Source organism: Asterias rubens, chromosome 2 (assembly GCF_902459465.1).
Source record: "Asterias rubens chromosome 2, eAstRub1.3, whole genome shotgun sequence".
NCBI classification, from domain to species: domain Eukaryota; kingdom Metazoa; phylum Echinodermata; class Asteroidea; order Forcipulatida; family Asteriidae; genus Asterias; species Asterias rubens.
In genome coordinates this window covers 25,236,224-25,262,846 of record NC_047063.1, presented here as the reverse complement: position 1 = coordinate 25,262,846, position 26,623 = coordinate 25,236,224, and the positions used below count along the sequence as shown (strand labels likewise).

At 39.9% G+C, this 26,623-nt stretch overlaps 2 protein-coding genes across 3 annotated transcripts; both read right to left on the bottom strand.

Moving 5' to 3' along the window:
- Positions 1-489: 489 nt before the first annotated feature.
- Positions 490-17,733, bottom strand: LOC117307304 (pre-rRNA-processing protein TSR1 homolog). 2 transcript variants are annotated; one of them, XM_033792020.1, is made up of 22 exons: positions 17,530-17,733; positions 16,494-16,564; positions 14,639-14,725; positions 13,548-13,663; positions 12,898-13,090; positions 12,308-12,378; positions 10,920-11,076; positions 10,511-10,696; positions 9,944-10,091; positions 9,446-9,555; positions 8,727-8,849; positions 8,239-8,306; positions 7,891-7,983; positions 7,460-7,604; positions 6,225-6,276; positions 5,462-5,520; positions 4,887-4,949; positions 4,303-4,386; positions 2,959-3,061; positions 1,953-2,093; positions 1,500-1,574; positions 490-1,196 (listed from the first exon to the last, which is right to left on the bottom strand). In XM_033792020.1, exons 1-22 carry the CDS (start codon positions 17,642-17,644, stop codon positions 1,009-1,011), a joined length of 2,448 nt encoding a protein of 815 aa, XP_033647911.1. In that variant the 5' UTR covers positions 17,645-17,733; the 3' UTR covers positions 490-1,008. The 2 variants fall into 2 exon arrangements, with proteins under 2 accessions (XP_033647911.1, XP_033647912.1); XM_033792021.1 differs by having other exon boundaries at positions 17,536-17,733.
- A 1,034-nt stretch (positions 17,734-18,767) lies between these two features.
- On the bottom strand, positions 18,768-19,505 carry LOC117305719. Its single transcript, XM_033790596.1, has one exon. It carries the CDS (start codon positions 19,503-19,505, stop codon positions 18,768-18,770), a length of 738 nt encoding a protein of 245 aa, XP_033646487.1.
- Positions 19,506-26,623: the final 7,118 nt, after the last annotated feature.

The following is a 26,623-nucleotide window of genomic DNA, read 5'->3' as shown; positions in this document are numbered from 1 at the left end:
CCTTAAAATTTGATTGAAATTAAAGAAAGAGGACTTGTGAGGATTTAATTATTTTACATTTGGTTTTATTTATTATGTTTAAATTCACCTTACACTTTTACGACCTCAGTTGTTGAGGCAAAAATAAAACCTTTTTCCTGAGTATGCAGCCCAAAATGTTTTTTATAGCTAATCTATTACAATCACTACCTTTGAAGAGTCCCATTTACCATGTTTACTCCCAGTTGAAGAGAACCAATTATGGATTTAAAGGAAGTGGACACTATTGGTAATTACTCAAAATAATTATCAGCATAAAACCTTACTTGGTAATGAGTAATGGGTAACATTGTGAGAAACGGCTCCCTCTGAAGTTTCGAGAACTCAAGTTTATAATTTGAGGTCTCAAAATCAAGCATCTGAAATCACACTGCTTCGTGTGACAAGGGTGTTTTTTTCTTTCATAATTATCTCGCAACTCCAACGACCAATCAAGCTCAAATTTTCACAGGTTTGTTATTTTATGCATATGTTGAGATACACCAAGTGAGAAGACTGGTTTACCAATAGTGTCTTTAAGTGCAGGCCTAGAATCTCATCTTTGACAGGGCAATGGACAATTCCATGGTTATCTTTTAAAGTCCTTCGTGAACCTTTTGAATGGGCACCAAGGCGAAGCGAGGGGCCAATTTCATAACGCTGCTTAACGGTAAGCAAATTTTCACACTAACTATAGCAGAACAATTTTGTTAAGCATTTCAGCATATTTTATAGGTTAGCAAAAAGTGAGGCGGCCAGCTGGCGCACCTATAATGGATTTAAATTGGTACATGTATGTCAATTGTTCTCATACAGTAAGCACTGAAAGGTTAGTATGCCTTTTTGTGTTCTTACGGTTAGCAGAGATAGGAAATGGAAACTAGCGCAGTAAACACAAACTCGGCTTTTAAGTAGTTCGATAAAATTTGACCCAGTTCATCAGATTAAAAGAAAATATAATTCAATTATAAATATTCTTTGCACAATGATTTAGTAATCATCCATGTCCTCATCGTGTGTCATATCGCCCATTGGTGTGCATGATGTTACATTAAGAGCTCGTTGACATGTTGAGTCGTAGGTCCACTTAGGGTAAACTCGCTTGTAAAGATTCAGGAAGATCGTGTCTTGAGATTTCAACTTGCCATCAAAGATGCATTTCATATGACCGTGAGTGCCTGAAATGGAGTTACATCATTGGGAAAATATTAGTACCTTGCATTATTAAGATGGCTTTTAATATTCAACAACTAGGGCTCCTGTGCAGTGTTATTCGAAATGTCTTTTCAGCCATGTGATGAGCAAATAAATCCTGTTCTGAGTTTTGACAGAAAGCGTTACAAATATCCTTTTGTCATATCAGACAAACTTCTTCATGAATAGATTTGCATACCGAATCATGATTATTGGAAACTATTGTTCAACTTTCTTGAGACAAACCAGTCAGATGAGTTGTAGAACCTTGTCAGCTTAATACTCACCTAAGGGTTCCTTGATGTGCCCTCGACGTCCCCACTTTGTATGTAGCTCCACTGGTTTGAACCACATGATGTCCTCTGCAAAAATAATACAACAATGTTAAGAAAATATTTAGTTGGTTTGCGGTAATACCATGAGTGTATCTACTTGCCAGGTAGAGTTTGTTCTTAGAGAACTGTCTTGCTTTATTCTACTACCACAGAGTAGATTTATCGGATGTTCGGGAGCCTTTTCAGTTCTGAAAAGAACTGTCCAGCTTTTTAACTATTAGCTAGGCGGAAGGTATAGCAAATTGGCTGGGACTACTACTTTAGTTTATAGGATCGCAATTAACTGCACTACCGCAGAGTCAGTTATATAGAGCAGTTTATTCTGTCAGTAGTTGAGTCTTTCTGTTGACAGAGTATACAAGACATCAAAGGATTGTAATTAAAATTGAAAAACTAAACACTTACCTCTGTTGAAGAACATGTATCTAACAACAGCTTGGCGATTGATTATCTTCAATGGATGACCGCTTAGGGAAATCTTCTTAGTGACAATGCGATCGGGATTAGCGCTTAGCATGGAACCAGTAGCTACAAGACTGTGAGTTCCTGCAGAGTTAGGATAGAATAAGAGTCATTTAATTGGTTTTCCCTAACAATTGTTCAGAAAACATTTAATTGATAACAAATCTCCTGAACAAGAAAACCCTTTTCTTTAAATGAGTAGCCCCAGACACTATTCAGGGAGAATCATTGTCACACCTGTTATGTTGGAATGTTTCATGTTTTGATAATCCCCTAAGATTGAATAAATTATTTTCAATTCTGCCACACCAAGGAGTACATGTAAATGGGTAGAGATTGTTGATGTGAATGCTGTGCAGTGGACCAGTGTTTAGTCTACAGGACTTTAAGTGACAAGGTCGTGGGTTTTAATCCCCTCAGCTATCCACTGATTTCATAATGACTAGAATAAGTAATGTTGTCTAGTTACTGAATCACAATTTCTTGATTTGTGCAATTCATAGTCAAAGACGTTAAACCAATGTTTGCTTGAGAGAGATTGGCTGTGGTCAGCTTGGTGTTTATACCCCCTTGTGGGAGTTTGCCGAGTTCCCATGACAGACTTGGTCGAGTAAGATCATCTAAACAAACAAAGAAACAAACAAGGAAACAAACCAAAGAAACAAACAAAGAAACAAACAAACCTGTGCACCCATTTGGCTGCATACTCCTGAAGAGTTGGGATGGCTTATAGTAACAAGACTATATTTGTTATAAGTGTTGGTGATATCCTTTCATACCATAAATCATGCCAATAACATCATGGTACAACTCTTGTTTTTCTCTCATTTAAACCGATCTGAGACAGGAAATAAATATATAGTCTGGCCTTATTTGCTACAAAACTCTGTACTCATGACTATTGCTATGAACAGGGTTCTGGACCAAGATGGTGGCATAAGAATCTTACCGTCTATGTTCTGTTTGAATACAAGAACCGTGGTAGGAGGAAATGTGATGGGTGCATACACTGTAGCTACCACAGCATCATCCTTCGATAAGAACCGTACATACTACGGACACAAAGCACAAAGTAGAAGTAATAATTGCACAGAAATACAGGAGTAAGGGGTCACGGGGAGAAGTTTATAGAAGCTGTAGAGGCTTTCTCAAACGTTCAATCTAGCCTTCCAGAAAGACTCTACTAGGGTCCAAATGTCAGGCAACTATTATCCCAAACGCAATTATTATTATATCTAGATGACAGACTGATAGAGCCAGCTTCATGGCCTGAGGCTCCGACCCCAGCAGAGTCTTTCACAAAGGCTATTCAAGAAACTGCTTCTTGGTTTTGCATTTAAAGATATGTGAAACTCAGTTTAGGAAAGGACGCTGTAAATAGTGTTGAATATCAACCCTCCTACAATCTGACCATTCACTATCATCCACTGTGGCTTTGAATTATATTATAACTATGCCAGCCTGGCCATTAAAGATCATGAAGTGAATGCATCATCACAGTACACACTCAACCCTCCTACTACCTGACCATTCACTATCATCCACTGTGGCTTTGAATTATATTATAACTATGCCAGCCTGGCCATTAAAGATCATGAAGTGAATGCATCTACACAGTACACACTCCACCCTCCTACTATCTGACCATTCACTATCATCCACTGTGGTAAGATTAACTATGCCAGCCTGGCCATTAAAGATCATGTGGTGAATGCATCAACACAGTACACACTCAACCCTCCTACTACCTGACCATTCACTATCATCCACTTTGGTTTTGAATTAAAGATGAACTATGCCAGCCTGGCTATTAAAGATCATGTGGTGAATGCATCAACACAGTACACACTCAACCCTCCTACTACCTGACCATTCAATATCATCCACTTTGGTTTTGAATTATAGATTAACTATGCCAGCCTGGCCATTAAAGATCAAGTGGTGAATGCATCAACACAGTACACACTCAACCCTCCTACTAACTGACAATTCACTATCATCCACTTTGGTTTTGAATTATAGATTAACTATGCCAGCCTGGCCATTAAAGATCAAGTGGTAAATGCATCAACACAGTACACACTCAACCCTCCTACTACCTGACAATTCACTATCATCCACTTTGGTTTTGAATTATAGATTAACTATGCCAGCCTAGCCATTAAAGATCAAGTGGTGAATGCATCAACACAGTACACACTCAACCCTCCTTCTACCTGACCATTCACTATCATCCACTTTGGTTTTGAATTAAAGATGAACTATGCCAGCCTAGATTCTTAAGTTGCTATACCTTATGTTTGTCTCCGTTAGAGTGTTGAGAGAAGATGGGACATGCTGAAAATTGTCTGAAACCAACTTGGAAGATGAGTCTCTCCTGCAAAAAATACAAAATAAACAAGATTATTTTACAAACTGATGGGGATGTTTGTTAAATAGTCAGAGGCTTTGCATGCCAGAGTCAATTTACAAAACAGGCCTTGTCCCCACAAAGTAAAACAAAAGAAAAAACATTGGCGATAATGAAGTATGACATGTGGTGTTTCTGATCAGCGGAATGGGGGTTCATGTCCCGATCTTGAAACCTGTGTTCTTAAGCAAGACATTGTTGCTTCATCTTTCAGATGTAAAGCTGCAAGTCACATGCCTTGTGTAATGCATGTAAAATAACTCTGTTTCACTTTTGGCTTAGAGAAGGGGTTCGTTCCATTGTGTCTGGCATTGCTGCTGAATGCACCGCTATCCCATGTAAACCCTTATATGGTGCTACACAAATCAGTCTCATAATTCAAACATTTTCAAAATGTCTTAAAAACAGTTCTCTTTGTTCTAGTACCTTGAGTATTATAATAATCCGGTAATTATTACTGAATATACCTTTGATTTCACAGGTTCTGTGAAGTTGTGGTATCGCTTGATGGCAAAGTGCAACACAGACATCTACAAAGTAACAAAATAATAAATATTATTAAAAAAGCCTCACCATAATCATAGCGTATCTAGAAAATCATGAGTATAAAATTAAATATATATTAATAAGAAATCTTTTTAAATAATTTGTTTTCTCTAAATCATTTTTGATACTGTAGATGATTCCATTTCAAATGAAAAACATACACATGTGTTTGCATATATGCCAGAGACAATGCACAAAACACATGTAACATGCAAACTGTTTGTACATGGCTGGTGAACATGAGACAATGCCAAGACCCTAAAAATAATTCATTTATAGTTTTAAATAAACTTCATCCTATAATTGGTGGATTTTCTCATCCAATACCATACATGAAAGCTTCAAACTCTCTTGAATCTACAAAAACAGCTATTAAAAAATATATATATAAAATTTAGCATTAAGTTTTCTGAAAATCAACATTTAAAAAAAGAAAAGGTTTGAAGAAAACTAACTATACTTGTACTCAAGTTGATGACCTCAAACATTACTGTACCTTCTGCTCATGAGGCAGCATGCCAAAAACAACCAGAGGTTTCTTGGGATTGTAGTCATCTAGAAGTAAGGTAACATTATAAGTTAATCAATCTTGTTAAAGTGAAAACAATGACTAACACTAACAGTAAATCTGACCATTTGTGACACCTCATCATGCCAAAAACCAAACACTGCCCCAACTCATAACTGGGTTTAATTTCTCATCAAATATAATGAGAACTTTCAAGTCCATCAACTTATTTGGGCCTACAACATAAGTATTCATCAACATACAGAACATTTAAAAAAAATTAATTTGTGGTAACACCATGCAGATATCTACTTTGCTGCATAGACTTTTGTTGTTTAAGAACTGATCTTGCGATGAGTTAAAAGCAAGACAAGTTCCATAAGAACAAAAATCTATGCAGCAAAGTAGATAACGCACAGTGTTACCGCAAACCGAATATACATTCATACCTCACCATGCAATGTCTCTAAACCTACATAAGAACATTTAACATGTTACATCAATGATGTTTAGTTGCCATTTTGCTATTTATGAGAAGCGCCTGATTTGGGCAGTGGCTGTTGCATTTGTTTCCACAAAACACTTAAATATTCTTGATTTCTCTCCAGGTTCTTTTTTTCTACCCAACATGTCTGGTCAAGATTATGTTCCTTTTTTCTAAACAAAATTACTTATGCAAAAAACCATCTTCAGAACCTGAGGGACTTCACCAGTTTAGGAAAAGGTTTGAAGGAAAACCAGAAACACTTACCCATGAAACTTTGATTGACATTTGAGATATGAACTGTAATGTAGCATCCAGGCTGTGTAACAAAGAACAACAAGTAAGGATATAGAAATTAGTAAAAGCTTTCAATCATAATAAAGCTGAAAACTTCCTTCACAAAGCATAATAGACCTATCATATTTCCACCACTCATGGTCATATTCCCTATATCTAATGACTAAAAAATGTTGACATTCAGTGAACAGAACAAGAAGGAACCAGACTATTTTTTCTTGCAGCCTCTGTTTGGTCACAATGATGGGGGAACAATCAAAATGGCCGCCCCATGATGAGGGTCTATAGACAAACCACACAGGGCTCAGTGAAAGTTGGGAGACCTCACAGACTGCCAACAATGGTAGAAAAATGGCGGCACAATTTTCATTATACTTGCCACTAACGGACAAACTTTTAACCCAAGTCACAGACTACCAACCTCAGCTCTCTTGCCACTAATGGACAAACTTTTAACCCTAGTCACAGACTACCAACCTCAGCTCTCTTGCCACTAATGGACAAACTTTTAACCCTAGTCACAGACTACCAACCTCAGCTCTCTTGCCACTAATGGACAAACTTTTAACCCTAGTCACAGACTACCAACCTCAGCTCTCTTGCCACTAATGGACAAACTTTTAACCCTAGTCACAGACTACCAACCTCAGCTCTCTTGCCACTAATGGACAAACTTTTAACCCAAGTCACAGACTACCAACCTCAGCTCTCTTGCCACTAATGGACAAAATTTTAACCCTAGTCACAGACTACCAACCTCAGCTCTCTTGCCACTAATGGACAAACTTTTAACCCTAGTCACAGACTACCAACCTCAGCTCTCTTGCCACTAATGGACAAACTTTTAACCCTAGTCACAGACTACCAACCTCAGCTCTCTTGCCACTAATGGACAAACTTTTAACCCTAGTCACAGACTACCAACCTCAGCTCTCTTGCCACTAATGGACAAACTTTTAACCCTAGTCACAGACTACCAACCTCAGCTCTCTTGCCACTAATGGACAAACTTTTAACCCTAGTCACAGACTACCAACCTCAGCTCTCTTGTCACTAATGGACAAACTTTTAACCCTAGTCACAGACTACCAACCTCAGCTCTCTTGCCACTAATGGACAAACTTTTAACCCTAGTCCCAGACTACCAACCTCAGCTCTCTTGCCACTAATGGACAAACTTTTAACCCTAGTCACAGACTACCAACCTCAGCTCTTCCCAGTCGTTCCTCAGCCATGACTCGTTTCCTTGTCCGATTGAAGTTCTCAAACTGGAAGATACGAGCGTAGTCTTGGGGAAGGTTCTCTTTGGGGTCCCAAGGTGACGTTCGGAAACTCTTTAGCCCTCGGTATCTAGAGGAATTATTCAATCAACCAATCAATCAATCAATCAATCAATCAATCAATAAATTTATATCTGAATTACATTCCCTGTATACTTTGATTTAACCCGAGTACCTTGTAACATGTGCTTTTCTTATAGTTCAAAATCAGGCAGCTACACACTTCTTGTGAATGCTTCGTGCCAAGTGAATTTTCTTGCATCACAATTTGAACGTGAACCCGTTGCGATTTATGCGTCACCAATATTTGCTTCGCATTCCCACTCTAAGGCCTTAAATGCGCTTAGTAAACTCACCTTGCAAAGCGTTGTCTTGCTGCTAGGTCTATAGGTGTGTCGACCTCATCAGGAAACATGACCTGCATACGTTCCTCTCGATACTTCTCAAGCCTGTCCAAGAATGGATTTTAACAACATTAATGGTGAAATACTACCGTGCCAAGCGTACTGCCAATAGTTGATCAAGCAGCGTGTCATGATAATACATTTCATAAAGACTGAGGTGCTACAGGAAAAGTACTTGTTTCGTTTTTTAGAAAATTAAAATCAAGAACAAAAATTAACTTTTCAATAAACAAGATAACCTGTAAAAACGTCACACAAACGCATCAGTTTTAAAGGAGAACTTTATATTAAAAAACTCACATTGCCTTTTCCTGATCTTCATCGAAATCTACATCATAGTTGGCCTTGTTGCCCTCGGTTACACTGACCTGTAGAAAAAAACATAAATAATCAATCATTCAATCAATCAATAAATCAAAAGTCATTAAATTACAGCCAAACTTTCCACCTTTAAAGTGATCCCTACCAGCACTTATGAACACCAATACATGCCAGTAAAGATAAGACATTAACAATGGTCAGTACAATGTATACAAAAGTACATCAGTCAAATTTAACATGTCCAAGATCCAGATACTTGAGTTATGCACTATAATGAGCTTCTATTTTTAGAAGCTCATTATAAAGTGCTTATAAAGCAGATTGTGAAAATTGCTTCAATTTTTTTAAACCAAATGAGTACAATCTAACAGTTTATGTTTCGTCAGTGGTCTGTGCCTGTTAACACTTGCTTATAATTTTGATTTGGTAAATAAACATAAGAACTAAATCTTGGGATATGCACTCACGGTATCAAAGTCCATATCAGTATCTGCTTGACTAGGGGCTTGTCTTTCATCATCACTGTCATCCTGAGATCTTGCATCATGGAATTCAACATCTTCATTTTCATCTTCACTATCATCTTCATCCTACCAGATAAGAAATAAACAAGAATATGTTACAAACTCTTTCCACTCATGAAAGGAAATACAATTGTATTCTGTGATGAATTATTTGTATTCAAATAACAAACAATTATTAACCCTTTAGAGATCATAGTGGCCACAAAATGCCCAAAGCTTCCGCTAACTCCTGATTTCAGGCATGTAGCCAAGATTCTTTTAAAACTAAGCAAGTACAGATCTTTCAGAAGCAAGGATGACAAGTTCTTTCGGAACTAAGAAGAGCAAGTTCTTATCTGAAATAAACCTACAAAGCAATGGTAGACATTAATGTGGGATTTTTGTGGACTCTACATAAAGGTGGCAGCAGACTTACCATTTGAAATGTCTGCATGCTCAAAACTATGTTAACAATGAAAATTTACCTGGTAAGTCTACTGCCACCTAGCGATAAAAAGCTCACCATTATCACACAGTTTTACCGCAAAATGATACTACAACCTGATAATCTTCAACAAAATTTGCATTGAGCAGGTTCAAGTTTGAAGGAACTCTGTAAAGCTAGACTTACTGAAGATTGACCTTCATGGTCGCTGTGCAACATTTCAAAACCTACTACTTACTGAAGATTGGCCTTCATGGTCGCTGTCTACAATCCAGGCAGCTTGATATTCTGAGGTTCCTTTAGGGACTCTTTTCACTGTCTGCTTAGTGTTGGACTCCTCTAGGGCAGCTGAAGTAAATCACACAAAGACAGGTTAGAAAATAACAATGCTAAGCAGATAATGAGTGGGGCACCAGTGTCATCAATGTAAACTTACTGAAATTTCGGCGGGTAACCCGATTATGCTAAGCAATATGTTCTGTGCCGACAGGCTTCATGAATGTATTGGTCCCGTCCCTGTTGGCCTAGGTAAAATACTAGCATGTATACAAATAATGAATGTTTTATGAGTGCAATGGTGCAAATATGTTCATGAGTTTAAAGATGGAATGTTCTATTCAACGAGGCGGAGCCGGGTTGGATGAAACATTGTAGAACTTTGTTGATTGTGAATTTATCAGACATGTCAGAGGTCAACCAAACAACCATTTTGGACTAGATTCTTTGCATAACCAACCTTCTGCTTCAGCGAGTTCCTCCTCTGTCGGCCATGTTTGTTCACCCTCCATGGGATCTGGGACTGCTTCACTGTCTAAGCTTTCTTGTTTATCCGGGTCAGCTGTGTCTAATACAATCGCTCCTTCCTCCATTTGACTCTCATCATCCTGCATCCAAACAATGATATCTTAATATTTATGTTGTTCCTCAAAAATCTACAGGTATAAAGAAATTGTTGACTAAGATTTACATAAATTGTTGATCACGTTTTTTGGCCATGACATGAATCCCTACTCACAGTGAAGAAAGATGTATGTAATAAAATTTACCTGTAGAAGTTTCAGCTTCGTTAATCAATAAGTTTTTGAGGAAAAAAAGTAAAAATCACAGAGCAATGTTTTCAGGCGAGTCACTTAAATCCATTGTACTGCTAAAATAATTGCCTTCTCAGAGATATAAAAATTATTTTTGTGACATTGTTGTACTCATTTCTCACGAACTACAACACTTCAGCGATAAAATTTTGTTTTTAAATTTCTACCATCATAATTTTTGAATAGTGTAAGTTTAAAGTAATTTAACTTACAGCCTCCATGGATTCATGCCCTTTCGTCTTTCTCTTTTGAACTCTAGAAGTCATAGGGCAGGGGTCAGGGGTCATATCAATCTGACTCATCTGGAACGAGCCAAACCCTGGTAAGTGGATCAATCCATTCACGGTGAGGGGTGAACCACGCAGGAATCCAGACATCTTCAGCGTTCCTATGGATCCCTGGTAATAAACAAATTACTAAATCACTTTGAGTCATAGAAACTCACAACAAAACCGAGAAGTTTTGAGATTTTTGGTGTAACATTAGCAAAAAATCAAATTAATAAATATGTTGGGAATCTTATGGTTCTTTTAAGATTAAAGCACTAGAGATAAGGTGAAATGTCCGTTATATGAAAGCAAAACGAGAACACACAACTGTTTAACTGTGACTGTTACTGACCTCTTCCTCTTGAGGTTCAAAGGTCACTGCTCGAGCTAGAAGATGCGGTCTTGTATCCCTCCATTTGATTGGCTGTAGTCTTTGATCGGTCAAGTGACGTAGAAGCAACAGCCCCTCCTGCTCCGTATCCAATGTGTACAACTTCTTATCGGGAAACCTGACCAACAAGAATGAAATTAATGTTATGCAAATTGCATTGACAGTACTGTATTTGTTATGCAAATTGCATTGACAGTACTGTATTTTCTCTTTTATTCACTATTGTGAGCGGGGGTGGGGGAGGGAACCTGGATGATGAGAAAGACTAGGTTAATTAGGCTACAACAGTATAAGCAGGTAGTGAGTTCCAGAGCCTAGCACAGGATGATATACAGGATCTCTGATGTTGAGAAGTGCTTGATTTGGGGATGATGACAGTATGGTGATGTTGTGTACACGACTACCTTGTAGAGCAGCGTGATGTTTGTAGGGGAAGTTTGAGACTGTTAAGTGGAGGGGTAGAAGAGAGCACTGATTCTTTGGAAACTGTTTAGCCAGCAATGCATCTTCAATGGATGAGGGGTATTGTAGATGGGGTAGAATAGAGCAATGATTCTTTGGAAACTGTTTAGCCAGCAATGCATCTTCAATGGTTGAGGGGTATTGTAGATGGGGTAGAATAGAGCAATGATTCTTTGGAAACTGTTTAGCCAGCAATGCATCTTCAATGGTTGAGGGGTATTGTAGATGGGGTAGAAGAGAGCAATGATTCTTTGGAAACTGTTTAGCCAGCAATGCATCTTCAATGGATGAGGGGTATTGTAGATGGGGTAGAATAGAGCAATGATTCTTTGGAAACTGTTTAGCCAGCAATGCATCTTCAATGGTTGAGGGGTATTGTAGATGGGGTAGAAGAGAGCAATGATTCTTTGGAAACTGTTTAGCCAGCAATGCATCTTCAATGGTTGAGGGGTATTGTAGATGGGGTAGGAGAGAGCACTGATTCTTTGGAAACTGTTTAGCAAGCAATGCATCTTCAATGGTTGAGGGGTATTGTAGATGGGGTAGAAGAGAGCAATGATTCTTTGGAAACTGTTTAGCCAGCAATGCATCTTCAATGGTTGAGGGGGTATTGTAAGCTTCAAGAGTTTGTTGAATCAAAGAGGCGGGAGTTATAATTATGGAACTTTATTCAAACAAATCTTGTTCCTCTAGAGTTTTCAAACATTCTGTCGTTTACTTTTCGGAAACTGATGCCCAAAACTCTTACAAAAACTGATACTTGTAAGAAGTATCTTGAAAGTACTTTATAGGAGTCTAAAAACAGGAAAACTTATAAATCAGGGCTGACAGAGATTTTGAGCATGACTTGAGGCTTTTGCAGACGTCAATAAACTCAATCTTCTCACCTCTTCTCGATCTTCTTCTGGAGGACCTTCTTGATGTCATTTCGCTTCTTAATCGGTACCTTATCCAAGCCCTGTCAGACAAACCAGAGAAGAATCCCGCAATACGGATTATGAGCAATGAAACAAAATTGTACATAAAACCCAAGCCTTCTCCTAAAAGGGCAGGTAGACGTTTTGTTAACACTCTTAACATTATTGGCAATCAAAACTATTGGTTAGAAGCCTACGGCAGCTTTTCATAGTATTAAGCATCTATAGAAACATTTCACTTTGAAGTATTGTGGTTATGTAAAACAATATCAGTTTCTATGTCCCAAATTGTGAATCTGAAAAAACTTACTGCAGTAACGCTTCTCAGATTATATCTTTCTATCAGGAATTATTCTTCATGTATGGACATATTCACTCTGGATGAAAAACGTTGCTCCACCATACCTTGAGCATCACTGAGTGACCAATATGAGCCCAATTAGAAGCCACATTATTATTGTTATTATTTGTTACTATTAATGGAGGCCTTGCCCTCTGTGGTCTTTGTTTCATTCCTGGCCTGGAAGGTGTTCTAGGCAGTTTAGGGTGTGTTGTTTTACCTGTGTAACTAATGTAGTGGCAGGCAACCCCTGAGAGAAGAGACAGGTCAAACAGAGGTCACCCCAAGAATCCCAGCATTCTAAGGGTGATACCAAACAAAGCAAGGAATCTGCAGTCTTAGCAGCATCTAAGATGGAAGTCATATCAGGAGGTGGGGTTACAAACGCCACACGCTTGTTGAATCTTGGCACACTGGAATGACAACAAAGTTACAGTTCACATGAAGGACCTATAATAATGCACAAAGTAGTACATAGCCTGAGGTTTGGAAGCTAGCAGAGTGTTTCTCAGTGGCTCAATCTAGCATTTAAGAAATACTCTTCTAGGATCCACATGTCAGACCACTATTAAAGTCCTTCTTAAGGACTGATTTTGAAGAACACTGCAGTAGTTATGAAAGCTGTACTTCTTCAGACCAGCTAAAATAAAATAAATTCATTATATTTTGTATTATTGAGTTCATTATGTTTTCATTTTGTTTAAGGGAAACCAGTTCAAAAACCCGTGTTTTTCAGTGAGCTTGGAGATACAAGTTGTAGTCCAACCACATATAATAATTAAGTTTTATTTAACACATTCAATTTGTAGACCCAAATGCAAATGTCAATAATAATTGTACACAATAATATTTCTGTATTAATATTCCTACCATAGATCAGTAATGATGCCATTGCTGTTCACTGATTGGATGGCTGACTCGTCACATGACTGTAGTTTCTCCACCAATCCCTTGGCATCGCAGTCTGGGTGTAGACCAATCACTGCCTGAGTACATCAAATAAACAAACACTTTGGTAAAACAATGTGTTCAAGTACTAGTTAGTTTGTTATACCAGAACACCGATATAAACAAATTTGAATTACCAGGCACCGATCAAGAACAATATTTACAGCAAAATACTTTAATAGTGGCCCGATGTTTTAATCCCAGCAGAGCCTTCGAGAAAGACTCTGCAAAAGTCCAAACCTCAGGTCATTAACTATTTTTGCATTTATATCATAGGTCCTTTTTGTAGGTAAACAGTTTCCAAAAGCTCTAAATCTTTTAGTGGCCGGGACCCACAGGGCAAGTTCAGAAATAGTGTTTACTACCCCACAAATATTCTGCCTTTTGATGGTTAAGAGTGAATCATGTGATATGTCTTATTTTTACAAGAAGGCTGCTTGAGCGCAAAGCGCTATACATGCAGCAAACAAGGTACTTTACCCGTAGCATGCAACCAATGTACTGCCCCATGACAACTGATTTACTATTATGAATATGAATCCGAGTTCTTATAAATATCACCAGTACACAGTTCAGTTGATGTTCATCATGGAGACTCTTGTTATTTAGATAGGTGGTTGGTTGCCTCACATGGTTTCTACAATAGAGTGTGCTATACACAATGTTACAGTTACAGTACTGACCATATTTACCCAAGAACTATCATTGACCATAGTTTAACTAAGTTAGACCGAACTTAGTCAAGCTGACAAGAGTTGGACCACTCCAGGCGACTATTTGGAACCAGCCTACCAGGCATGGTTGCATCGCTGAATATCAATAGCCGTTTTCATAGCATAGTTCAGAGCAGACCAGTTATTAGAAAAACGAGTACAGTTCTGGTAGACATGACACGACTAGAGTAGTTCACACTTTAACTTCTGTGCACATGTCCTGCATGTGTCACTTAATATCCACTAGTAAAACCATTGGTCCTTGTATGAACTTGACCACTTATGTAAATTTCATCTCACCACAAGATGGGGAGGGGTGTCTTTGCCTCCGACGTTTCTCTTCCTGGCTAAGGTTTCTTCCCTCTTAGTCTGTCTCCTCTGGACTGCCTGTAAAGTAAGATTCAAAAAGACTTGAGGCATGAGTAAAATGTGGAGCTGTACAGAGTGTAGGAAGCAAAACTGTAGGAGGCATGAGTAAGATGTGAAGCTGAACAGAGTGTAGGAAGCAAAACTGTAGGAGGCATGAGTAAGATGTGAAGCTGTACAGAGTGTAGGAAGCAAAACTGTAGGAGGCGTGAGTAAGATGTGAAGCTGTACAGAGTGTAGGAAGCAAAACTGTAGGAGGCATGAGTAAGATGTGAAGCTGTACAGAGTGTAGGAAGCAAAACTGTAGGAGGCATGAGTAAGATGTGAAGCTGTACAGAGTGTAGGAAGCAAAACTGTAGGAGGCATGAGTAAGATGTGAAGCTTTGAAGCTGTACAGAGTGTAGAAAGCAAAACTGTAGGAGGCATGAGTAAGATGTGAAGCTGTACAGAGTGTAGGAAGCAAAACTGTAGGAGGCATGAGTAAGATGTGAAGCTGTACAGAGTGTAGGAAGCAAAACTGTAGGAGGCATGAGTAAGATGTGAAGCTGTACAGAGTGTAGGAAGCAAAACTGTAGGAGGCATGAGTAAGATGTGAAGCTGTACAGAGTGTAGGAAGCAAAACTGTAGGAGGCGTGAGTAAGATGTGAAGCTGTACAGAGTGTAGGAAGCAAAACTGTAGGAGGCGTGAGTAAGATGTGAAGCTGTACAGAGTGTAGGAAGCAAAACTGTAGGTGGCATGAGTAAGATGTGAAGCTGTACAGAGTGTAGGAAGCAAAACTGTAGGAGGCATGAGTAAGATGTGAAGCTGTACAGAGTGTAGGAAGCAAAACTGAGAAGGTTAACAAAAAGGGGTACTGTAGAGTCAAAAATTTGGTTCTACAAAATGGCGAGCTGTGTCAGTTCATGAGGTAGATAGGAAAGCCACACAAGTTAAGGGTACATTTGTGTGATGTGTGCATCATCAGGCCCTACTATTTTGAAACATCTTTCCAACCATAATATATTTCATAAGAAATGCTTTCTAACCCCATATCACCCTATTAGAAGGTAACACTACGTATCCTTGGCCCAAGACCAAGTCCTATTAGAAGGTAACACTACGTATCCTTGGCCCAATCCCAATCATATTATTGTGCTCAATGAAGTAACCCTATCCCCGCCACGCCGAGTAAACCAGTCTGGTACCAACCCAGGTAGCAATTGATTGACAGTTGTTGTAGAGTTGTTAAGGGCGCCTGACCAAACCTGTTTTTTTTATGATATTTTGAAAAGTTCACTTTGAAAATTGTGTGATGCTTTTTAGAAAACTCCAGAAAGACGGCTATCTGCTAGTAGTAGCTTCTAATGTAAGCACATGGTTTGGTCTGCAAGTTTCATGACCAAGAATGAGACAGAATTGTAGGGAATTCATTTGGTGCAAAAATATGATTACGGTCAATTGGATTGGCCCCGAATGGGACTACTATCAGGAAGGTACCGTTCTCTTCTCTCTACTCGCACAAACCGGTTTAGATTATCTTTTTTACCCGGTGCTATTCATCTTTTAAACTCACTTTTCATAAGATAACTTAGTTGTGGTTTTTCTATTTTAATCAGTGATGGTGAGATTTTGATAACGTTTCTCTCTTTTTTAAATTTGAACTAGCCTATTTATTGCTAATACAACTATAAAATTTGAATCTTTTTAGTGCACACAGGGAAAACAATTTTCACTTTTTACTTGTAATCTGTGATGAAATAAATAAGTTGAATTGACTTGAATTGAATTACTACTTCACTGACTCCCTACCTGATGACGTCTGTTGACTTTACTGATTTCATGTTTGTTTTTTCTTGATTGGGTCTTAACACTCACTCTACCTGTAAAAAGAAAGGAAGGCCAAAAATCAAACCCCAGTGGCGGGAGGAGTGTTACAATTATCAAAACTAAAAACTACCGATTTTGTAGCGGCGGTGCCGATCGACCGGTGGGGGGCGCCAGCACGACTCCCCATCGGAGCAATGGCTGCTGGTGGCCCCCTACAGGCTGATCAGGGAACCCACTCATATGACTGTTGAGTGTTAATAAAGCTCCTGAACGAGGACAGAAAAGCCAGTTAATTGTACCTTGTTGTGTCGTTAAACTGTGTTCATCAACCCCCAGTCAATGCTACAAAAGTACAATTTATAATAGCATGTTTAGTATTTATGTCAAACTTTTTTCCCCGTATAAAAACTATCCATGTGTCAACATGCAGGTAAAAGTTGTAATCTTCACTTTAAAGCAGCACTTTTTATTAAAATTATAACAAGGAAGACTACAGTCTCAGTGTGTCTAGCCACTACTACACTCCAAAACAAAGTGCATTTATCTTCCAATCTTGAATTTGAACTTTAATTTGAAGGCTGCACAAACATAGTTGCCATAATGTAACCCTCCCTCCGACGGCCGGAAGGATCAGGAGGAGGGATACGTTAATATCGCAACTACCCTAAACATAGAGCAAGGAAGGAAGAAGGAGAAGGGCCCAAATTATTATTTATTACTGGGTACTCCCTTAACAAAATAGAACAGGACTGACTCGAGGTTTGTTCATTCGGCTATCGCCTCGATTGCGGAACGAACCTCACAATTCTAGTAATTACTGGGTTGGTTTTGAGTACAAACATGGAGGAAGGAACATGGCACAACCAATAATAATAATGTAAATTACATTTTGGTTTGAATATTTTTATTATACCATAACCACCCCCCCCCCTCCCAACCCCCCCCCCCCCAAACAAAACAGACAAACAAACTGGCAACATAAATATTAAATAAACACTGACATTGAAATGCTGCCAACCTTTACCAACTGTCTCTATCTGTCCTTTACTTCGATGTCTACCAGTCTTATGTGTTTTATTGTGTTGCTTAAATGGCCCCGATCGGTGTGTTTCCTGCTCACTGTTCGCAGCCATGATTGAATCATACAGTAATGATTGCTGTTCATCCACTCATCACTACACGTGGTATAGACCTTATCGCAAATACCGGGGCGCGCGCGTAAAGCTTGGAATTAGGTGCATTGTGGTCTTGCTGGTATCAACATTTGATCCATATCTATCCCACAATGCACCTCATTCAACAGTCTGCGCTTGCGCATTGGTATTTGCGATAAGGTCTATTAGGAAATCAGCAGTGGTAAACAGCGCCACCAAGAGGCGATATTAATAGAATGCGACTGTGAGTGACGGTCGTTTTTGAAACTTTCGTGCCACTTTTTTTAGCCCATGCGTTGGTTGTTGCATGGATCGATGATTAATTGCGGAGGTTGTGCACTTTTCTGAAGTCAATCAAATGGATGGTTGTTTTGATTCAGACAAGGATTTCACACATAAAAGAATCAAGAAAGGAAAGTTTCCCTGTTGGTAAGTCCTTACTCTATGGTAAAATCATGTAGGACTGGCAGGCCACTTTTAAGTTCCAGTCTGCTTAGGCCATGGTGGAATAATTAGTGTCCGAAACGGCGACTTCGGCTACAGCTACGGCTAGATCGCGCGCGTCTGCCTATTCTTCAACACTGATAGACGCGCTGATCTAGACGTAGCTCTGTAGCCGAAGTCGTCGTTTCGGCCCTTTTACCTGTGAGGAGAGTTTTTGTGACTGTATGTTGAAGAGCGCCCTCTATAAATATAGTGACTGTAGTTGTATTTTGTTTACATACATGTGGATGTGTGGGTTTTTTTTGTCAGCCATGGTTTGTTCTGAGCCGAAAAGTTTGTATTCAAGACCACCAGTTATCACTATATCAGTTTTAACTTCAGAGATATGGACGCCTGATTATCCTTAAGTCTTGCCAAAAGGGTGAGTACCTTTTCAGTTGTGATTTATTATGATGATAAAGTCCTCATTAAACTTTTATAAGTTTTAGTTAGTACCGAAGTTTTGTTTACATTATGTTGGACACCGATGTTCCGTTACATACACCGTATACATAACATTACTTCTACTTCTACTTCGATACTTGGCATAGTCCTTCAGTCAGGATATAAACGCCAAGGCTAGCTGCTTATGTGCGGTGCCAAGTGTTGCAGGTGCATTTTATTGTACAAGGTGCGAGTAAAAAGTTGGGAGGTGGCTAAATGATTGCTCCAACCGCCCCCTTAAAGACCCCGATGGATGGGAGCTCGAGGATCTGGCTGGGGAGGGCATTCCACCACAAGACTGTTCGTGGGAAAAACGAATATTTGTAGAGCTGGAGACGTGCTGGGATGGTTTGGTATTTACATTGTGGTAGGATCGAGTACTGCTTGGGATCATGGGTATGAGGTATTGGGTTGGATTGATAGCTACTAGCTGATAGCGGATCTTGTACATCAAGGAGATACTAGCAGCCTGTCTGCGTTTTTCAAGGGAGTCCCATTGAAGATCATCTATCATTTTGGAGACGCTGTCCCTGCTGTGGTAGTTGTTGAAGATGAATCTGGCAGCTTGGCGTTGGTTTTTTTCTATTTTGGTGATGTTTTTCTTGGTGTGCGGGTTCCAAACTGTACTACAGTATTCGAGATGTGGACGGACAAGAGAAAGATATGCTTGTTGCCGTAGCTTCCGGGAGCAGCCTCTGAGGTTACGTCTGATGAGTCCAAGCATCCTGTTTGCTTTTGCAGTTATGATGTCTATATGGGATTGCCATGACAAGTTACTTGTAAGAGTTAGGCCAAGATAGGGATGTTCAGAAACTGTAGTAAGAGCACTACCACCGAGATTGTACTCAGTGTTTATGGTTTTACGTAGCAAGGTGAAGCGCATGGTGTGGCATTTGTCTTTGTTAAACTTCATGTTCCATGTTTCAGCCCATTGCTGTAAGGTGTCAAGATCGTTTTGAAGAGCTACAGAGTCATTGATGGATGCTATTGACCGGTAGACGAGACAATCGTCAGCGAAAAGGCGGAGAGTTGATGTTATGTCTGATGGTAGATCATTTATAAATGAGAGGAACAGCAAAGGGCCAAGTACAGTCCCCTATATAGGACTCTTTCTCTGTACACAGGAACAGAATCCTAACAAATTGAGGCCCGTTTCTGGGGCGGAAAAATTTCACAGCTTCATAACTTAAATCTTACCTGCAAGAAAGCACCAATTTCAACAGAATCACTTTCATGGCAGCATATGTTTTTCTGCGGTGGGTTTTTACCGTAAATTATTCTTCACAAATCCGTCAATTTCATGAAATAATGCAGCTCCCAACGTTAAGGAATTCCCATTTTTGTTCGTACTCCTCTCACAGTCTGCCGTGTGTACGCAAGACGCACGCACGACGCGCACATTTTTAATTGTGTTGCGTGTTAAAGCTGTGCAGTCAATATACGGTGATCGAGAACTCATGCGTCTAAGCTTGCATTATGCGTCTTGCACGCGAATGTATACGCGTACGCACGACAACAGACAACACTGTGAGAAAACGATCGAAACGGGAATTTTTTAACGTTGGAGCTGCATTATTTCACGAAAATGACGGATTTGTGAGGAATATTGAGGACCAAAACCCACCGCAGAAAAATGTATGCCGCCATAGAATGTGAATCTGTTGAAATTTGTGGCTTACTGCAGGTAAGATTTGAGTTATGAAGCTGTGAAAATTTTCCGCCCCAGAAATGTACCCTGATGTCCAGGACGTCACTGTAGTACAAAACGAAAGTGTAAAGCCGCCAGGGCTAACATAACATGTACTTAGAAATGAATTATCGGAGGGGTGCTGTTGCCGAGCGGATAACAGCACCAAACTCGGGCTCTCATGATTCTGTTCAGTCCTTGGTTTAGTGCATGGTTCAGCAGAGTGTGGATTAAGTCTCACTCTCAGTCGTGACACACGTGTGTCCCCTGAGCAAAACACTTGGCTATAAAAGTATAAACTTCTACTCCACAACCAGGGGCAAGTGGGTACCTACCTGTGAGGGCAAGGATGGTTCTTGTGATAGATTTAGCTTATTTAGTGCACTGCATATTTGGCAGCACAGGCTGTATACATACTCCAGTGAGTTAAAGTCAGTAATTGAAGTTACTACACATACTGCCCATCCCAGAGAGCTGACCTGGTGTAAGGAATGAATTAAATGGCCCAGTGACCGAGGTAATAATGTTGGAAACGGTTTTAGACACCCTATGGGTGTATTAAACTTAAAGCACTATATAGAAAACGATTATTATTATTCATTGAGTGACTTGTGTGGATGTTGACTGGATGCCACCTGTGCAGTGTGTAAGACTATCACTTGATCAACAACTCTGGTAACTGCAGACAACGAGTTTTAAATACACTAAAAAACCTGACCGAACATTAAAACGTCATCAGTTCCCAACATGAGACTTGTCATGATTGGAGCCGCTAGTCACTTTTTTAACTCTCTCTATGAATCCACTAGCCCCATTTACATTAGTAAGTCATAGAGTTGGGCTGTGCATGGATAGCCCAGTAAAGAGTGCCAATACCCTGGTCTAAGCAATATAGCCCAGTAAAGAGTGCCAATACCCTGGTCTAAGCAAGATAGCCCAGTAAAGAGTGTCAATACCCTGGTCTAAGCAAGATAGCCCAGTAAAGAGTGCCAATACCCTGGTCTAAGCAAGATAGCCCAGTAAAGAGTGCCAATACCCTGGTCTAAGCAAGATAGCCCAGTAAAGAGTGCCAATACCCTGGTCTAAGCAAGATAGCCCAGTAAAGAGCTAATACCCTGGTCTAAGCAAGATAGCCCAGTAAAGAGTGCCAATACCCTGGTCTAAGCGAAATAGCCCAGTAAAGAGTGCCAATACCCTGGTCTAAGCAAGATAGCCCGTTAAAGAGTGGCAATACCCTGGTCTAAGCAAGATAGCGCAGTAAAGAGTGCCAATACCCTGGTGTAAGCAAGATAGCCCAGTAAAGAGTGCCAATACCCTGGTCTAAGCAAGATAGCCCGGTAAAGAGTGCCAATACCCTGGTCTTAGCAAGATAGCCCAGTAAAGAGTGCCAATACCCTGGTCTAAGCAAGATAGCCCAGTAAAGACAGAAAGAGTGCTAATACCCTGGTCTAAGCAAGATAGCCCAGTAAAGAGTGCCAACACCTGGTCTAAGCAAGATAGCCCAGTAAAGAGTGCCAATACCCTGGTCTAAGCAAGATAGTGCAGTAAAGAGTGCCAATACCCTGGTCTAAGCAAGATAGCCCAGTAAAGAGTGCCAATACCCTGGTCTAAGCAAGATAGCCCAGTAAAGAGTGCCAATACCCTGGTCTTAGCAAGATAGCCCAGTAAAGAGTGCCAATACCCTGGTCTAAGCAAGATAGCCCAGTAAAGACAGAAAGAGTGCTAATACCCTGGTCTTAGCAAGATAGCCCAGTAAAGAGTGCCAATACCCTGGTATAAGCAAGATAGCCCAGTAAAGAGTGCCAATACCCTGGTCTAAGCAAGATAGCCCAGTAAAGAGTGCCAATACCCTGGTCTAAGCAAGATAGCCCAGTAAAGAGTGCCAATACCCTGGTCTAAGCAAGATAGCCCAGTAAAGAGTGCCAATACCCTGGTCTAAGCAAGATAGCCCAGTAAAGAGTGCCAATACCCTGGTCTAAGCAAGATAGCCCAGTAAAGAGCTAATACCCTGGTCTAAGCAAGATAGCCCAGTAAAGAGTGCCAATACCCTGGTCTAAGCGAAATAGCCCAGTAAAGAGTGCCAATACCCTGGTCTAAGCAAGATAGCCCGTTAAAGAGTGGCAATACCCTGGTCTAAGCAAGATAGCGCAGTAAAGAGTGCCAATACCCTGGTGTAAGCAAGATAGCCCAGTAAAGAGTGCCAATACCCTGGTCTAAGCAAGATAGCCCGGTAAAGAGTGCCAATACCCTGGTCTTAGCAAGATAGCCCAGTAAAGAGTGCCAATACCCTGGTCTAAGCAAGATAGCCCAGTAAAGACAGAAAGAGTGCTAATACCCTGGTCTAAGCAAGATAGCCCAGTAAAGAGTGCCAACACCTGGTCTAAGCAAGATAGCCCAGTAAAGAGTGCCAATACCCTGGTCTAAGCAAGATAGTGCAGTAAAGAGTGCCAATACCCTGGTCTAAGCAAGATAGCCCAGTAAAGAGTGCCAATACCCTGGTCTAAGCAAGATAGCCCAGTAAAGAGTGCCAATACCCTGGTCTTAGCAAGATAGCCCAGTAAAGAGTGCCAATACCCTGGTCTAAGCAAGATAGCCCAGTAAAGACAGAAAGAGTGCTAATACCCTGGTCTTAGCAAGATAGCCCAGTAAAGAGTGCCAATACCCTGGTATAAGCAAGATAGCCCAGTAAAGAGTGCCAATACCCTGGTCTAAGCAAGATAGCCCAGTAAAGAGTGCCAATACCCTGGTCTAAGCAAGATAGCCCAGTAAAGAGTGCCAATACCCTGGTCTAAGCAAGATAGCCCAGTAAAGAGTGCCAATACCCTGGTCTAAGCAAGATAGCCCAGTAAAGAGTGCCAATACCCTGGTCTTAGCAAGATAGCCCAGTAAAGAGTGCCAATACCCTGGTCTAAGCAAGATAGCCCAGTAAAGACAGAAAGAGTGCCAATACCCTGGTCTAAGCAAGATAGCCCAGTAAAGAGTGCCAACACCTGGTCTAAGCAAGATAGCCCAGTAAAGAGTGCCAATACCCTGGTCTAAGCAAGATAGCCCAGTAAAGACTGCCAATACCCTGCTCTAAGCATTTTACACTACTCGTGGTAGTACCAAGCTCAATATTGTGCATTCTTAAATACCTCAGACAGTTTCGTTATTCCTATTGGTGGAGAGCGCGTCACGTGGGTGTGTATAAACCTTGGTTAATGACCGGTAAAAAGTGTTAATTCCATGGGCATGACATGCGACCTTGCACCTGTTCTTATAAGACAGTTTCTTCATTCCTATTGGTCGAGAGCAACGGCTGAAACAGTTGTGCCACATCACGCGATACGCGGGACGCGCCCAGCATTCCCTTACAAGGAGATGTTTACCCGAGGGCGGCGGAGGGCTTTACCATTTCATAGCTGGCCTGGAGGGGTGTTGTGTTGAAAGAATTAATCATTTAACAATTATAATATTTGCATTTATTTTACATTTTGACCAAAAAATGGTGATGTTTTTGACCGAAAAGGTATTTGTAAATGGGAATCAAAGTGTGTTGAATCGGTTTTCAACTAGTGGTTTAAACCCGCCAAGGCCTGGTTCTTGATAATTTACCTCAACTTCTTCTCGGTAAAATTACCAAGAACCAGGTCGTTGAGATTAAACCACTAGTTGAAAACCTCTTCACCACACATTGATTCCCTTAGTTGCGAAGCCAACTATTTTTTTTATAGTTTTCCTCTTCTCATTGATTTGTCTTTTTATTGTTTATTTATTTATTTGGTTTATAGTTATTTTTGTCTGTTATCAAGTAAGTTTTTTTATTGTTTTAATTATTTATTTAGTTTATGAACGTGTTTTTTTAAATTGTTTATTTGGAGCTCTTTTGTGAGATATAACTTACGGAGGGGAAGACTAATTCTGATTTGAGGAGGGGTGGGGTTATCATGCCCACTACCCGATGCACACAATGGGTTTTGACTGTACTGGACATGATGTAAAATGCCTACTGGAGTGTGCAGAACCCTTTTGAAAAGCAAAACCAATTTTGGCTGGTAATTTCATTCTGTGGAAAAGCTTTCACACAGAAGCCTCATCTAACCCGCCATCAGCGTTTCCATACTGGAGAGAAACAATTTACTTGTGACGTTTGTGGAAAAGCATTCGCACAGAAGTCTCAACTGACCCTCCATCAGCGTATCCACACTGGAGAGAAACCATTTACTTGTGACATTTTTGGAAAAGCCTTTGTAAAGAAGCTTAACCTAACCGTCCATCAGCGTGTCCACACTGGAGAGAAACCAATTTGTGATATTTGTGGAAAATATTTTACACAGAAGCATCACATGACTTCTCATCAGTGTACTGTACACATTGGAGAGCAACCTTCTGTCTGTGACATTTTTGGCAGAGCTTTCGCACGAAAGGCTAGCCTGATCGCCCACCAGCATGTCCACACTGGAAAGAAACCTTTTGCTTGTGACTATTGCGGAAATAAGTTCAAGCAACAACAAAGTCTCACTATCCACCTAAGACATCATACATGCATGAGACCATTTTTTTGTGGTACTTGTGGAAGCACTTTTGCACACAAAAATAACCTGACCCTCCATCAGCGTATCCATACTGGAGAGAAACCATTTACTTGTGACATTTGTGGAAAACCTTTCACTCAGAAGGCTCATCTAACCCGCCATCAGCGTATCCATACTGGAGAGAAACCATTTACTTGTGACATTTGTAGAAAAGAATTCACACAGAAGCCTCATCTTACCAGTCATCAACATGTGGGCTCTACATGTAGGTGAACCCATTGTTGCAACTTGAAGCCGTTATGTGGAAAAGTCAGCAGCTTGAACTACCATCAGAGGTGCCTTCTTTTTGCATTGCCTCAAGAATCTTGTGTACATAAATGTCACAAACTCAATGCATGAGACAAACGTTATCGTGATTAAGGGTCTGGGTACTGTAACACAAAACACAATCTCCACAAATTTGCATTAAACTTATGAAAAAAATTGAGTAAAACAATTAATGTCACGAATATAATTTTCGTCTCAGTTTAGCATGTAAAACGTATTTACCAGTTATGGTATAACTACCATAACTGGTTAATATGTTTTACGCGCTAAAATAAATTGTTGTCCCACTGAGATAACAATTACTTACATCACGTGTTTTACTCATTTTACAAAAACTACAGCACTTCACTTTTGAGATGACAAATTCTTTTTTTGTTGCATTTTCTCATAATGATGCAAAAAACACTTTTGAGAATAACTTTTCATCAACACACAGTTCTTGTGCTTGAAAAGTTTGACTTGATGCCACTTTGTTTATATTGAGCATTACCCCAATACAGTTGATAATAAACGAATCTCCAAAAAAGTATATAAAAAAACATGCTCCGAATTATTATCTGCCATTTAATTTCAGGTGAATATTGTTCTCCCCTTACTTTGATACACCTGTAGGTCATCACTTCAATCTTCCTAATCACTCCATTTCTGACATGACTTTACACGGCATAGAGGCACTAGGCAACCACAGAGAGACTGTTCGTTTGAGTAGGGAGAAACTCTGGATTAGACGCCTCCAGACCATTCAACCCCCTGGCCTGAACATCCAAGAAGGAAATAACTAATAAACTTTTTGTTTTGCTGTCTCCTTTTTCCCCATAGCCTTTTAGCCTGAGCCTCATTCACTAATTAATTATTTTTTTACCCCACCTCCCCACCCTTGATGTTGTCCTTTGTGTTTCCATCTTCTTGCTTGTGGTCAAGCCAGCCCCTTCCCTTCACCCCCCCCCCTTTTTGTCCCCCTATTCACTGTTTACCCCTTGCTTTTTCTGTATGCTTTCTAAACCCATTCATGTATTTCCACTTCACTGCTTATGTTTCACCTAGTTACCTGTTCATGTTTGTTGTGTTGTCATTTAGCCTTCGAGAAAGACTCTGCTAGGGTCGAAACGTCAGGCCATTAACTATTTTTTGCATTTATACTCTCGGTCCATTTGGTTGGTATGTTGTTTGCAACAGCTAATTCTATTTTCTCCCCTACTTTTATGTAGTAATGTTGTTATATTCTCAATGGGAAGGATGCCAACCCGTCACAAGTATTGGCCTTTCATATGAAGTTTTTTTTTAACTTAGTCACCTTGATGTGGTATTTTGTCAAAATAAAGCTTTTGTCATTAAGATATGTGTTTTGATGAGTGGAGTGTGAATTACCAGTTTACTAAGGTTCTAAAAAAATAGTTTTTATTTTATTTACAAATTTAAAAGTAGGCCCGACCACAGAGGGCGCTGTTCGTGACGTTAATCGAGACGCGATTTTGAAGGGAAAATGTATAGTCTGGCCCCGTA

Excerpts from the sequence above, each read along its gene's own strand:
- LOC117307304 (XM_033792020.1), bottom strand. The coding sequence starts at position 17,644 with ATGGCTGCGAACAGTGAGCAGGAAACACACCGATCGGGGCCATTTAAG. Across the intron at positions 7,605-7,890 it reads GCAAGACAACGCTTTGCAAG|ATACCGAGGGCTAAAGAGTT; the intron begins GTGAGTTTACTA and ends TAATTCCTCTAG. Across the intron at positions 1,575-1,952 it reads ATACATGTTCTTCAACAGAG|AGGACATCATGTGGTTCAAA; the intron begins GTAAGTGTTTAG and ends TTATTTTTGCAG.
- LOC117305719 (XM_033790596.1), bottom strand. The coding sequence starts at position 19,505 with ATGAAGTTTAACAAAGACAAATGCCACACCATGCGCTTCACCTTGCTA.